A 14,831-nucleotide genomic window follows, 5' to 3' on the forward strand; every position below is an offset into this window, starting at 1 on the left:
TAGTTACCAGTCATGCAAACCAAAGTAAGGCAAAAGGAAAAAAAATCAACATAAAAATGGAAAAGAAAAGGAAAGTGAAAGTCCCTAACTATGCCTTCAATTGCGAACATCCACCCCAAGAGAAGCTTTCAAATTATAATTCATGCCAGCAAAAGCAATTGAAAAAAGAAAAGAAGAGAAAGTTGAAAAAATAAAATGTTGCTGGCGTCCGAGTACAACTCAAAATTTCTTTTTCCCCTTTCGATGGTTCTTACTATTAGTCATGGAAAGAAATTGAAATAGAACAATCAAGAGAGAAAAAAGCACCATATATGTTTGTGTCAATGTCACCCATCAACTAAGCTGAGAGAGTGGTTTTACTGTATGCTATCCAACTAAGTTGAAAGGTTAATGGAAATTATTATATAATATCCAACTTTGATGGAATATATGCACCACGTACGAATGCAACTTTTCAAAATTTGTTGACCTTCAACAATGCCCTTTGAGTTAAGTATCTCTTCCAATCCATTCTCTCTGTATGCTCAAGCACCAAATCAGACCCTATGAGTAGGATCCTTGGTATCTGAAGTGGTTGGACTGCAATGTTCTAGTGCAAGAATGATGGATTTAATATTTCCTTCTATCTTCTACAACTAAAGTGAGTGTAACCTAAAAAAGAATTCCGTTAGAATCGTTAAAGTACCATTAGTTGGTTAAGTGTGCATAGGCGATGAATCGTGAAAAGCTTCATTTGGTGGAGGAGATAGAATTCCGTGTTTTCTCCAGCCAAAACTTTGAGTAGTTGACATAGGAGATGGGGAATGTGGAATTTATTAGGACCAATGAGATCAGAGATTAATTAGAGAAGCATTCACTAATTGATATTCTGGCACTTTGACGTCTGAGGATTGGAAAAGAATTACCCTTTGCAAGTGCAACAAGTCAATTCTAATTACACACCAAGGTATGAAACCGTAAGTTCCCAAGCAGTGGGAGGAGCTCGGGGCTTTGACCGCATGCCTGTCCATAATTCAATATTCACAAAGTTTAGTCTGTGGAAAAAATTACCATTTGGCAGGAGTCTTCATGTTTTTCAAGTAAATACATGAAAGTTGAGGTCAGATGTTCTAGATTTAAATTGAGAAACACTGAAACCACTGCAAGTTAAGTATATCAAAGCCTCCAAAACAGACCTGTAATTAAACTGAATGCTTTGGCAATTGCATCTCCCTTCAAGAGTGAACTCTGAGTTTCACATACCTGAAAGCAGTGCTGTATAATGAAATCTAGCTCAATGAGAGACATTTTGAAGTTTAATGATCACTAGGTGGTAGCCCTCGTGCCAGCACGAGATTTTCGTGCCCGTTAAGCAACATATTAATAGCAAGTTGTTAACCAAAAGTGTTTTAATTTACACTAATTCATAACCGAATTTACACATCTTTGGAATCTACGTTGTTTTGCAATTTGAAATTCACAAAGTTATGAGTTTTTTGAAGCAAACCGCTCAAACCAAAAGATTTATTTCCAAACTTAAAGGGCGATAGTGCTAGGAAAATTACCTTTCTCCATAATCACCTTCTCAAATTTTGGGAATCACTAAGGGCCTGTTTGTTTTGGGATTTTTGATTTGGATTTATAGGTAATGAGTGTAGAGAGAAATAGAGAAATGATGGGAAATACGGGTAATGATTGGAAGAAATAGAGAGAAAAATTAGAGTAATGATTGAAGATAAGGGTAATGAGTGGAAAGAGAAATAGGATAATGATTAGAATCCAAAATCTAAATCCCACAACCGAACAAGGTCTAAGTGCTGAAGTCCCTGTAGAAAGCTCGAATTTCATAGTTGGAAACTTTTCTTGTGGTGTAGCTGAGCTTCAAAGACCATCCAATCCACTAATGTGAAAATTGTTTGGGGTATAGAGGGCCATAGGTTCAAATCCTGTCACCTTGAATGTGGCTAATTGGTTGAAAAATCGAAACCTTGGCCTTCCTCAATCGGTACGGCCTGAAGTTTTCCAGAGCTAGGGGTACCGAGCTTTGTGAAGGCATAATCTATCAAACTTGCAATGTCTTCAGGAGCAGAGATATGAGATGCAGAAGGGTCAACAAAGTCAAATTTCACCAAATCATGCACTAAAACTTCTTATATTGCATGGCTCATGTAGATGTTCTACCTAAAACCATGCCTAGTTCAAGGAATGCAGAGTACGCTAGGTTTATGTTGAAATCAATAGAGAGATACCACCATTTTTGTGCCAAACCTGTAGAATTCATCTTTAATGTAGTATCCCGTGCAGATTCAAGGTTGAAAAATATTTGGTGTGCTCTTTGTGATGAAAGCCCAATGAAATTTTTATTATCCCCTGCAAGAAGGTAAAGTAAGACCAAGTTGGCAAACGAGAAGTGCGCTATGAAGATGAAGAAATCATGGAAATTCATGCCTATCAAAACAGATTTGAGAAGCAAAAGATTAGTGGAAGAACCAAAAAAAAGAAATTGATACTCAGATCAATTATTTTTTACTACAATAATTCCAACAACCTGTTGTACATTAAGTTTTATGAAAATAACTATCCCTTCAATTTTCTACTTCTTCCATATTTTTCCTTGAGCATTAGGACAATAAGCTGAGAAGAAACATCAAAAAGCTTTTGGAAAGTACGTCTGCTTGTAAGTGGTACTTATGGGAATTATGGACTCTTTTGGGTATTATGTTAGTTAAACACGAGAATTTTCTTTGAAAGATTTATCTATTTATGTTGAAAATCGAGGGCGTGACAGGAAGCTACCAACACCCTCTAGCGTAACAAAGGAGGCAGCACAAATCAAAAGCCAAAATTCATCGCGAGTCCCGCAAGATAGCCAAATGACGCCAGGTGTCCTACAAAACAGAACACAAAACAGAAGCGACAAGACGTAACATACTATGATAAGGCAAAAACCATGCGTAGATCTGTTTAAAGTAACCCATTCATCATCATTCCCAAAAGCATAACCCACTTGTCTTTTCCATTTTTGGGTTTGGAAAACGTAAAGCATACTACATACATACTACATATCATAAGTTACCAGGTTAAGCACTGTGTGCATAGATACACAGCCACCAGTCAACATTAACTGCATATGTACATTAAGTTCATAGGCAGTCTTAAGCACAAGTTCATAAGCAATCGTAAGCGTAACCACAACTATATAAGAAAATATAAACAAGCTATAGATAAGTCTTAGGCTTCACAGAACACATCCAGCAACGCACACCGTAGCAGGAGCTACCAAACCAAGTACAGAACTGGACTAAAACCAGTCATAAATCCTTTCACTATCATTACGTCCATGAAAGACAACCACCCGGAATATGACAGTGGGCAACACGGGAACCATGAGGTAATCAAGAAACTGCAAACTAGAAGCATCCACAAACTGATTGAACGCTTCAACATTGAGGTACAGATTCTCAATTGGTATAGTCCAACTACGATTAGCCATCCTAATCATCATTTGCTCAAGTCCAAGAACCTCAAAGGCTTGTTCAAGCCGAGTTTCAAATTCCTACAAGAAAAAGAATGTGAGTCAACCTAAGCTAATATGTATTCTTAATTGAGTAGCTACTGCAAAACCAGGAATACACCTAAAATAAAGCCATCGCATACATTGCGGAGTTGGTGACGAGGCAAATGGAATGCTGAGCCACAAAGCTGAAGGGAAATATGTCACGCCCTCAAATTTCAACATAAATAAATAATCCAATTTGATAAAAGATCCTCGTATAACATAAATAATACCAAAAGAGTTCCCAAAAGTTAAAAATTCTACAACTTTAGCACCACGGCCCAAATCAACATAATTACAAGTTCAAATCTGTTTAGAATGTTACAAACTTTTTAGAAGTGATCGGGGGTCAAAACAATCAACGGAGGGACAACAGGAGCAAAACTGGAGATAAGGCTTTGGTATCGATACGCACAAAAACCATATCGATACAATATTAACTGTCCAAAAAGATAAGCTTACTGTATCGATACGCACATAATTTGTATCGATAAGGCTTCGGGTGGCGATTCCAGCAGATTTTCAAGGCACGTACAACAACCAAAATCCAACAATCAAAGGCACGATTTTACACCAAATCAACATATAAACATATAAAAGAGGTAAAGAAGTCCCTACCTCACTACAATGGCCGAGATTCAAACGTTTTTGAACAAGCCTTAGCCTCTCGAACTCCGAAACTTCGATTCAAGCTCGACTCACGGATCTCCAAGCTCAAGAACGCGAATGGAAGGCTTGAGGGAGGTTGATTCTTGAAGATTTTGGGAGATGAGGTGGAGTTTTGAGTGAGAGGAGAGGAGAGAGAGAGATAGCCGGATGAGAGAGGAAGGGGGACAGATGAGAGAGAGTGAGATATGGAGATATAATTATCTCCTACACTCTCACACATACTATATATATTAACTTATATGTAAATCATACATTCACCCCCTCTAGTTTCTATTTCACGACCTCAATCCTCAATCTAATCAACCACCAATAAACCATTCTTTCTCATTTTGACATTAATTAATCATTTTCAGTAATTAAATAAATTACAGGTCTCTACAAAATAAGCAGTGCTAAATTACCTATAACAAAAAAAGGAATGGCACATGGGTATAAATGCAATTTCACTATAGTAGGAACACTTAAACAAAGCCAAAAAAAAGAAAATATTTTAGGGCAGAGTATTCATTCAAAATATTAGTGTACTCACCCAAAGGAGGATGCAAATCTTGGCAGTGCGCATTTGGACCAGACCAAGCAAACACAAGTTCCCGACCATCTCTATCAAACATAATAATATGAAAGATCCACTTATGCTCACATGCCAGAATAAGCTTATAGTCCACTTGCAAGTCATGCGCTACACGGAAAGAATCCCAAACTTCACGAAATTCATGATTAACAATCTCTACTCCCCAAGCTTTCAATCCATGTCTCAGGAGAACCCAAGTGCTAGAACCATTTGCATCAAAGTATCGACGAAGACAACAGGGCAACCTCTGTAAACAAAAACAAAAAATCTAATACTGTATTTTAATTTTTTATGGCAGAAATCTAATACTGTATGTAACAGCTAACAAATACGAAACTGAAGCAGAAGCACTCAGGATAACTGTAACGCCCTCAAATTCTGGGTACGTTAATAAGACATTTTATTACAAAAAACAAAGTGAGTCTGGCTCATTATTGCATCACAAAATCTTACAAGAGTACTTTTAACCAACAAAGGAGGGAACTAGGGTTCCTAACTACTGCTCCGCCTGCTCTTCCATCCTAACAAGCTCCTCGGCTTCGAAGGCCTCCAATGTATACAGCTCTCCTTGTTCATCTATGAGGTCTCACACATTACACCGGCGTCGCCACCAATATAATATGTCAGGGTCACCAAAAGGTAACACCATGAGCTACAACGCTCAATAGAATAACCCATACCTTCTAACCCTTAACTTACAAATGTTAAACCATAAAATCAACGATTTCCACGTAGTTCAAACATATTTGACAAACAATAACACATCCACATTCATTATCCAAACTAACGTTGGTGTCCATGATTTTCTGAGTTTCTCCTACGCGACTCCTCGTAGACCGTATCAACAGTTTCCACATTTCATAACCATATCACATTTTCGAAATTGTTTTTAACACACCTAACCTCGGTTCCGCCGTTCTAGTCTCCCGAGTATCCTCACAATAGTTTCGCTGTCCCGAGTTCCCATTGGCACACATTGCATTGGCTTCTCTCCGTGGATAACCAATCCACACACCCAACCTCGGTTCCGCAGTTCCGGTCTCCTGAGTATCCTTACAATGGTTCCGCCTTCCCGGGTTCCCATTGGCACACAAAACACACACCACACAATGGGCTACCACGTCCGGTCACATTGCGGTTTCTGTAACGCCCCAAAATTCTGGGTACGTTAATAAGATTTTTTATTACAAAAACAAGTGAGTCTGGCTCATTATTACATCACAAAGTCTTACAAGAGTACTTTTAATCCACAAGGGAGGGAACTAGGGTTCCTAGCTACTGCTCCGCCCGTTTTTCCATCCTAACAAGCTCCTCAGCTCCGAATGCCTCCAATGTATACAGCTCACCCTATTCATCTATGAGGTCTGACACATTATACCGGCGTCGCCACCAATATAATATATCAGGGTCACCAAAAGGTAACAACGTGAGCTACAAAAGCTCAATAGAGTAACCCATACCCACTAACCCTTAACTTACAAGCATTAAACCATAAAATCAAAGATTTTCACATAGATCAAACATATTTGACAGACGACAACACAACCACAGTCATTATTCAACTAGCGTTGGCGTCCAAGATTCTCTGGGTTTCTCCTACGCGACTCCTCGTAGACCGTATCAACATTTTATCAACATTTCCATAACCATATCACTTTTTCAAAATCGTTTTTAACACACCCAACCTCGGTTCCGCCGTTCCGGTCTCCCGAGTATCCTCACAATGGTTCCGCCGTCCCGGGTTCCCATTGGCACACAATTGCATTGGCTCCTCTCCGCGGATAACCAAGCCATTCCTGTCACGCCCTCGATTTTCAACATAAATAAAGATAGCTTTTCATAAATAAAACCCCTCACATTATCTTACATAATACCCCAAAAGAGTTCACCAAATCCTAATCATTAAATTACAGATCCAACTCCAAGAGTTTGAATATATTAGATCATAAAAAGAAATAGAGTTAAGGTGCTATTACATTCCCAAAACATGTTTTATCAAAAGTCCTTGAGTCTCTTTTGCCACTTCTTTCGAAAATATGCACTTGAATGCATGCACTTCGCTCCATGCTACTGCTCCGGGTTCACACCTGAAAATGATAGGTTGAGCTACACTAGCCCAGTAGAGAAATCTACACAACTATTATATGCAAATGGGATGACAGGTAGAATGAATAACAGAGGCAACATACGGTATCTCAAAGGAGAAACAAAACACGACTAGTAATTTTCCCACTGTCGACGACATAGATGAAGTACCATGACTACACACCAAGACTCTAGGCTAACCACCACACCCTATTCCGAATACTCTATCCGCTCATTGACTTCACTTTAGTCATAACGTCCCATGTTTAAAGAAAAGGACCTGTTGATAGATGACTCTATGGTGTTGTTTCGACAACCAATCATTTCTTTCGTATATTCATCAAACAAACCCTTTCGTTTACTCATATACATCACCGTTGCAATCCCACATCACACGTCACACATCACAAGCAAGTACTCTTTCTGGGCTGTTTATGGAGTCTCGCTACTCCCTGTAAATACCTTCCTCACTAAAAGAACTGAATCACATCGATCATATAGTATAGATCACTCTACCACAATTCCTCCAATACACCTCACAACTCAGCCATTCATCTCAATCACATATAATGAATTCACAACAAAGACTTATTCACAAAGAAGTAGTAGGGATAATTTTATCTCAGTCAACTAGCTATCATTACGTAATTAGTTTCTCATCACCATACAAGCACTTACATATCAAGGGATATTCCCTAACAACGATTCATAGATCTTCACCTTGCAATTCATAAAACCGTACCAATTACACAAGAGATGTACCACATATCAAATATAAGAAAATGTCTCATATATCCATGCCTAGCGTTGTTTAACTCAAAGGGGTGTTCCACATGTTCGCTTTTCACATAGCATGTCAACACACACAACCTTCGCTCACCTATGTTCCATATATTCTCTAAACCCTCGTTTCGATATCAATAGGCTCATACGGAATCCAACGACTACTATAAAGACTTAAGCATACCACTAACCTCATCTAATCATTCAATTATGTACTCAGGCGTACTTAAGGACGTCCGTGGCTCGCTCAACGTTTCTAAGGAAAAAGGAATATCCAACGTATACAAACATATCCATCTTATTTTGGCTACCAAATCTTATCGGTGAAGAATTAGGAGATGAGACCACCACCATTGGAAAGTAGACTTCCGGCACATGAATTTCGGTATAAAATTTACCCAAAACAGAGTTCGGATGAAAAAGTTATGCCCTTTCGAAGTTTTGCCAAAATGCTGAATTTTTCATTTCCTACCGGTAGGACACATTTTCCTACCGGTAGGAGACCACAATTTCACGAAAATGACTCTACTGGACAGCGTTTCTACCGGTAGGGCCAAAACTCCTACCGGTAGGACTTGGGTTTTCAGTGCACGATTTTCAGATTTCACCAGAACAATTCCAACAACAAAACCAATGATCTAAGGTGCGATTCAAACACCAAATCAACACATAAACATATAATAGATGAGAGAAATCCCTACCTCGAAGTCGAAGAACGAAATCCAAGCCCAACCAAGCAAGCCCTAGCTCCGAAAACTTTGAATCATCCGAATACTCCTCTCCGAGCTCAAACCCACGAAATACGAGCTCAAGATCGCGCGTGGAAGGAGGAATGAAGGTTAATTTTCATGGGTCTCAAGTTTATAGGCTTGATTTCGAGAGAGAGAGAGAGTGAGAGAGATAGAGAGAATCGGGCGGGAGGGAGAGAAGACCGAGAGAGAGAGAGAGAGATGTGAGTGGGAGAATGATTCTCTACCACTCACTCTCACCTATTTATACCACCACACACATCAATTACAATTTCACCCCAAACTTCCAGATTCTATCACATTCAACCCAAATCACATATTCAAATCACACTTTCTCTTTACCTCAATATTCTAATTTTATTCTAACATTAAAATTATTGAAATTAAACACGGGTCTCTACATTCTACCCCCCTTAAAGAAATTTCGTCCCGAAATTTGCATAGAATGAGCAAAGGAATACCACCAATGAATTTCTAGTCCCAAGGGCCGTGCCCACCACACAACGCTTTGTATCTGCCAATTCCGGGTCCAAAACGCAAGAAAACTCTATAATGCCACAACTAACTAGCTTAGCTTCTTACCAAACAATCGCCAAGTTATGATGCTCATGCACGGTAAATCACGAAGTTATCGTATTCGTACAAATCATAATCATGTTACCAACTAATTCCAATCTCACAAACCATATCCATTCTCATTACTTCTGACTAACCAATTTCGGTTCCATGGGCCGTGTCCAAACACAAAGGAGAATTTCATAACGTCATAATTCAACAACCTTGTCAAGCAATACATAATCAACAAATTCTAAGATTAATTCATTCATCCCAAGATTTACTAGATTCTTCATGTACGCTTATAGGGAAATCAACTTTCATACATTTCTTTTTCGCCTCATTTCTTTACTTTTCGACGTACTCAAATTACCAAGACTCACACAAGTAGAGCTCTAATAGATTCCAATGCTAGCTCAAAACAAACTCTCTCAAAAGACAAACGCCGAACAAAAGTTAAAGTGTTCGACATGATGAAATCTAAACTGAACAAGTTCATGAATTTTCCAACTAGTTCGAGTAGTTATAAAGCCATTGAAACATGCCCACGTGTGGCAAAATTCTATAGAATTTGAAAAGGAATGTTCATTTTGGAAAGATATTATCAACAATCAATTACGAACACCTCACTTGGTCATTTGAAAATAATGACAATTTTGACAACATAAAAATGAATTATGATATAGCCGACTCCAAGTCTGTATCGTTATCATTGCTGAAAATGAACTATGCAAAGATTCAATTTTCACAAAGCATTATCCCTTTTAGAAAATTTTTGAGTTCAAAATAAGTACATCCGTAAATGTAACCGCTTTCTAGACCAAGATCCACCACTCTACACATTTCACTATACTTACACGGTGCCCCAAGTAAAGAACTCAATTCATGTTCGGCATATGTCTACGACGTCCAGGGTAGTCTTGCTTATTCAACAACTTCACGAAGGATTAACCAAACTAGCAGTTGTCTCAACGAAACCATAATACAAAAATTGAAAGACATGCAAAACTATCATCAATTCATAAGCTGCAACAAATTTAGTAGTCGAGACAAGAGATTCCAATTAGCATGTAGCATTACATCTAACTAAGAGGTTAAATCGTCCATACAAACACCTTCAATAAATTATCTATCTAGCATGTAGCAAGTACCCTCACATTATATCATTATCTATCCAGCACCACATCCTAAGAACGAAACATTGCACACTAGTTCTAACATGTACGTTGAAACTAAATAGCAACACATTTTATACACCAAATACAGTAATAAGTCAACCAATCATAGACTTTCCGCACAATTTATTGCAATTACACAGTACCGAATACATCTACACGTCAACGGGTTCACACAGTACCCAGCGGGCTCACACAGTACCCAACGCAACCACGAGCTCACACAGTGCCCAATACAACAACGGGTTCACACAGTGCCCAATATAGTACGGGCTCACACAGTACCCAGCATACTACGGGCTCACACAGTGCCCTATACAACAACAGGCTCACACAGTGCCCAATACCATCACGGGTTCACACAGTACCCAATACAACCACGGGCTCACACAGTGCCCAATATAGTACGGGCTCACACAGTACCCAGCATACTACGGGCTCACACAGTGCCCTATACAACAACAGGCTCACACAGTGCCCAATACCATCACGGGTTCACACAGTACCCAATACAACCACGGGCTCACACAGTGCCCTATACCCTACGGGTTCACACAGTGCCCAGATACCACAGGCTCACACAGTGCCCTATCTCACCACGAGTTCACACAGTACCCTACACAACCACGGGCTCACACAGTGTCCAATACTTCATAACTCGTGGCTCTAAGAAGCCCAATAGTAATTTAGTTCATTTCAATCCCACAAGACCTTACACGATTTCTATTCATTTTATAAATCTTGAATATTTTCATCCCACTAGTCTAGTTGTCACAACACTTAGATTTTATCAGACAAGTTCATAAAGACAACTCCGCAATGCTATCCAACACTAGAATAGACCATGCACTTCATAATAACAATCATTTGGCAAATAAGCACTTTGTATATGCATAAGTAATCTCAACATAACACATAAATTCACGTTACCTTGCAACGCGGTATGAGACGCATGACCCGACCCCGTGGGTCTTTGTACGCTCCCTCTACTTGTCGATTGTGGACAATCTACCGCTAAGTGCCCCGGATGACGACACCGGTAGCAAACCCGAGGTGGTCTCTGACCATGATATTCCTTCTCCTGAGGACAGTCTACTGCACGATGGCCCGACTGGCGGCACCAATAACACACAATCGTTGACCGAGACGATACTCCTGACGTTTTAGAAAGAGTAGGTGGTTCTAAATTATGCTGTCCTGAGGTGGACAGAAACTGTTCTCTTTGTCTCTTCCTCCCTTGGCTTCCAGACGTTTCTATAGATACACTCTTACCAACGGGTTGTTTTCTTGACTCCTGCACTTTCGGCTCCTCTGGTATTTCCTCCGTATACTCAATACTTCTAGCACACTCGATAATGTCAGAAAACCTTTCAATTCGTTGACCTACCACAAACTTCTTGATAGACAGACATAACCCTTTCTCAAAACGCCTACATTTCCTACCATCGGTTGCAACTAACTCTGGCGCAAAACGGGACAAGGTTTGGAACCTAGTGGCGTATTCTGAAACGGTCATGTCACCTTGATCTAACCTTTCGAATTGGTTTCTAAGCTGTTCACGATACGACTCTGGAAAATATTGGTTTTCAAAAAGTGTCTCAAATTCAGCCCAAGTCAAACTTTCCTCAACCGGCTCAATTTCCTGATTTGCAACTCCAGCCGCCCTCCTAACGTCTCTCCTTACTCCTAAAACAGATTCCCACCACTCATTCGCCTCACCGGTAAGTTGACAAGCTACTATGCTCACCCGTAGGTCGTCCTCCGTAATCTTTAGTGCGTTGAAGATCTTACGAATTTGTGCAAGCCAATGATCAGCCACAAGGGGGTCGCTACTTTCTCCATCGAACTGAGGTGGATTTCTACGACTAAACTCTCGCATGGCTACTATGGCCCGACTGTTCACGTTATCCCTAGGGGGTGGTTGCAAAAGATTAGCCGCCGCAAGTGCCGCTACAATATCCCTAGCAAGCTGATTCTGTCCTGCCTCCATTCTCGGATTCCCAGTCCTACCCCGTCTATTCTCAGGTCTCGGAGGCATCTCACTACAAAGAAACAATAAAAAGATCATCAACAAAAGATACACTACGAATCTCCAACTCCACCAATCTCTTCTAACAACTCTACGCCACTATACGGTAACATAAATGCAATGCCACCTAGTTGGATGCATGTCAATCACTCAGTAGCACACAAGTCATGTCACAATGCAATAATTTTTTTTTTTGAACCCATGAGACTCAAAGTCTCCCCACGGTCTCAAGGTATTCTAAACTTATGCTCTGATACCAAGTTGTCACGCCCTCGATTTTCAACATAAATAAAGATAGCTTTTCATAAATAAAACCCCTCACATTATCTTACATAATACCCCAAAAGAGTTCACCAAATCCTAATCATTAAATTACAGATCCAACTCCAAGAGTTTGAATATATTAGATCATAAAAAGAAATAGAGTTAAGGTGCTATTACATTCCCAAAACATGTTTTATCAAAAGTCCTTGAGTCTCTTTTGCCACTTCTTTCGAAAATATGCACTTGAATGCATGCACTTCGCTCCATGCTACTGCTCCGGGTTCACACCTGAAAATGATAGGTTGAGCTACACTAGCCCAGTAGAGAAATCTACACAACTATTATATGCAAATGGGATGACAGGTAGAATGAATAACAGAGGCAACATACGGTATCTCAAAGGAGAAACAAAACACGACTAGTAATTTTCCCACTGTCGACGACATAGATGAAGTACCATGACTACACACCAAGACTCTAGGCTAACCACCACACCCTATTCCGAATACTCTATCCGCTCATTGACTTCACTTTAGTCATAACGTCCCATGTTTAAAGAAAAGGACCTGTTGATAGATGACTCTATGGTGTTGTTTCGACAACCAATCATTTCTTTCGTATATTCATCAAACAAACCCTTTCGTTTACTCATATACATCACCGTTGCAATCCCACATCACACGTCACACATCACAAGCAAGTACTCTTTCTGGGCTGTTTATGGAGTCTCGCTACTCCCTGTAAATACCTTCCTCACTAAAAGAACTGAATCACATCGATCATATAGTATAGATCACTCTACCACAATTCCTCCAATACACCTCACAACTCAGCCATTCATCTCAATCACATATAATGAATTCACAACAAAGACTTATTCACAAAGAAGTAGTAGGGATAATTTTATCTCAGTCAACTAGCTATCATTACGTAATTAGTTTCTCATCACCATACAAGCACTTACATATCAAGGGATATTCCCTAACAACGATTCATAGATCTTCACCTTGCAATTCATAAAACCGTACCAATTACACAAGAGATGTACCACATATCAAATATAAGAAAATGTCTCATATATCCATGCCTAGCGTTGTTTAACTCAAAGGGGTGTTCCACATGTTCGCTTTTCACATAGCATGTCAACACACACAACCTTCGCTCACCTATGTTCCATATATTCTCTAAACCCTCGTTTCGATATCAATAGGCTCATACGGAATCCAACGACTACTATAAAGACTTAAGCATACCACTAACCTCATCTAATCATTCAATTATGTACTCAGGCGTACTTAAGGACGTCCGTGGCTCGCTCAACGTTTCTAAGGAAAAAGGAATATCCAACGTATACAAACATATCCATCTTATTTTGGCTACCAAATCTTATCGGTGAAGAATTAGGAGATGAGACCACCACCATTGGAAAGTAGACTTCCGGCACATGAATTTCGGTATAAAATTTACCCAAAACAGAGTTCGGATGAAAAAGTTATGCCCTTTCGAAGTTTTGCCAAAATGCTGAATTTTTCATTTCCTACCGGTAGGACACATTTTCCTACCGGTAGGAGACCACAATTTCACGAAAATGACTCTACTGGACAGCGTTTCTACCGGTAGGGCCAAAACTCCTACCGGTAGGACTTGGGTTTTCAGTGCACGATTTTCAGATTTCACCAGAACAATTCCAACAACAAAACCAATGATCTAAGGTGCGATTCAAACACCAAATCAACACATAAACATATAATAGATGAGAGAAATCCCTACCTCGAAGTCGAAGAACGAAATCCAAGCCCAACCAAGCAAGCCCTAGCTCCGAAAACTTTGAATCATCCGAATACTCCTCTCCGAGCTCAAACCCACGAAATACGAGCTCAAGATCGCGCGTGGAAGGAGGAATGAAGGTTAATTTTCATGGGTCTCAAGTTTATAGGCTTGATTTCGAGAGAGAGAGAGAGTGAGAGAGATAGAGAGAATCGGGCGGGAGGGAGAGAAGACCGAGAGAGAGAGAGAGAGATGTGAGTGGGAGAATGATTCTCTACCACTCACTCTCACCTATTTATACCACCACACACATCAATTACAATTTCACCCCAAACTTCCAGATTCTATCACATTCAACCCAAATCACATATTCAAATCACACTTTCTCTTTACCTCAATATTCTAATTTTATTCTAACATTAAAATTATTGAAATTAAACACGGGTCTCTACATTCTACCCCCCTTAAAGAAATTTCGTCCCGAAATTTGCATAGAATGAGCAAAGGAATACCACCAATGAATTTCTAGTCCCAAGGGCCGTGCCCACCACACAACGCTTTGTATCTGCCAATTCCGGGTCCAAAACGCAAGAAAACTCTATAATGCCACAACTAACTAGCTTAGCTTCTTACCAAACAATCGCCAAGT

General features: G+C 39.7%; 2 protein-coding genes and 1 long non-coding RNA gene across 3 annotated transcripts in view; all 3 read right to left on the reverse strand.

Annotated features, from left to right (window-relative positions):
* Positions 1-506: 506 nt before the first annotated feature.
* LOC131325190 (uncharacterized) lies at positions 507-1,180 on the reverse strand. Its single transcript, XR_009199608.1, has 2 exons — positions 906-1,180; positions 507-774 (listed from the first exon to the last, which is right to left on the reverse strand). It is a non-coding gene; the product is annotated as an uncharacterized LOC131325190 (long non-coding RNA).
* Positions 1,181-2,766: 1,586 nt separating this feature from the next.
* LOC131334497 (uncharacterized) overlaps positions 2,767-14,831 on the reverse strand; it is a 102,060-nt gene continuing 89,995 nt past the window's right edge. The window contains exons 4-6 of the mRNA XM_058369536.1: positions 4,734-5,022; positions 3,335-3,535; positions 2,767-2,867 (exon numbers count right to left, since the gene is read on the reverse strand). Of these exons, the coding sequence (XP_058225519.1) occupies positions 2,826-2,867; positions 3,335-3,535; positions 4,734-4,880 (390 nt within the window). The 5' untranslated portion in view covers positions 4,881-5,022 and the 3' untranslated portion in view covers positions 2,767-2,825. The remainder of the gene's footprint in view (positions 2,868-3,334; positions 3,536-4,733; positions 5,023-14,831) is intronic.
* On the reverse strand, positions 10,923-13,073 carry LOC131330833 (uncharacterized). Its single transcript, XM_058364567.1, has 3 exons — positions 12,982-13,073; positions 11,053-12,164; positions 10,923-10,954 (listed from the first exon to the last, which is right to left on the reverse strand). Exons 1-3 carry the CDS (start codon positions 13,071-13,073, stop codon positions 10,923-10,925), a joined length of 1,236 nt encoding a protein of 411 aa, XP_058220550.1.

The sequence above is a fragment of the Rhododendron vialii genome, chromosome 1a, assembly GCF_030253575.1.
Source record: "Rhododendron vialii isolate Sample 1 chromosome 1a, ASM3025357v1".
Taxonomy (NCBI): Eukaryota; Viridiplantae; Streptophyta; class Magnoliopsida; order Ericales; family Ericaceae; genus Rhododendron; species Rhododendron vialii.

Excerpts from the sequence above, each read along its gene's own strand:
- LOC131330833 (XM_058364567.1), bottom strand. The coding sequence starts at position 13,073 with ATGTATATGAGTAAACGAAAGGGTTTGTTTGATGAATATACGAAAGAA. Across the intron at positions 12,165-12,981 it reads ATAGAGTCATCTATCAACAG|TGAGATGCCTCCGAGACCTG; the intron begins GTCCTTTTCTTT and ends GTTTCTTTGTAG. Across the intron at positions 10,955-11,052 it reads GTCTCATACCGCGTTGCAAG|TGTTGGATAGCATTGCGGAG; the intron begins GTAACGTGAATT and ends GGTCTATTCTAG.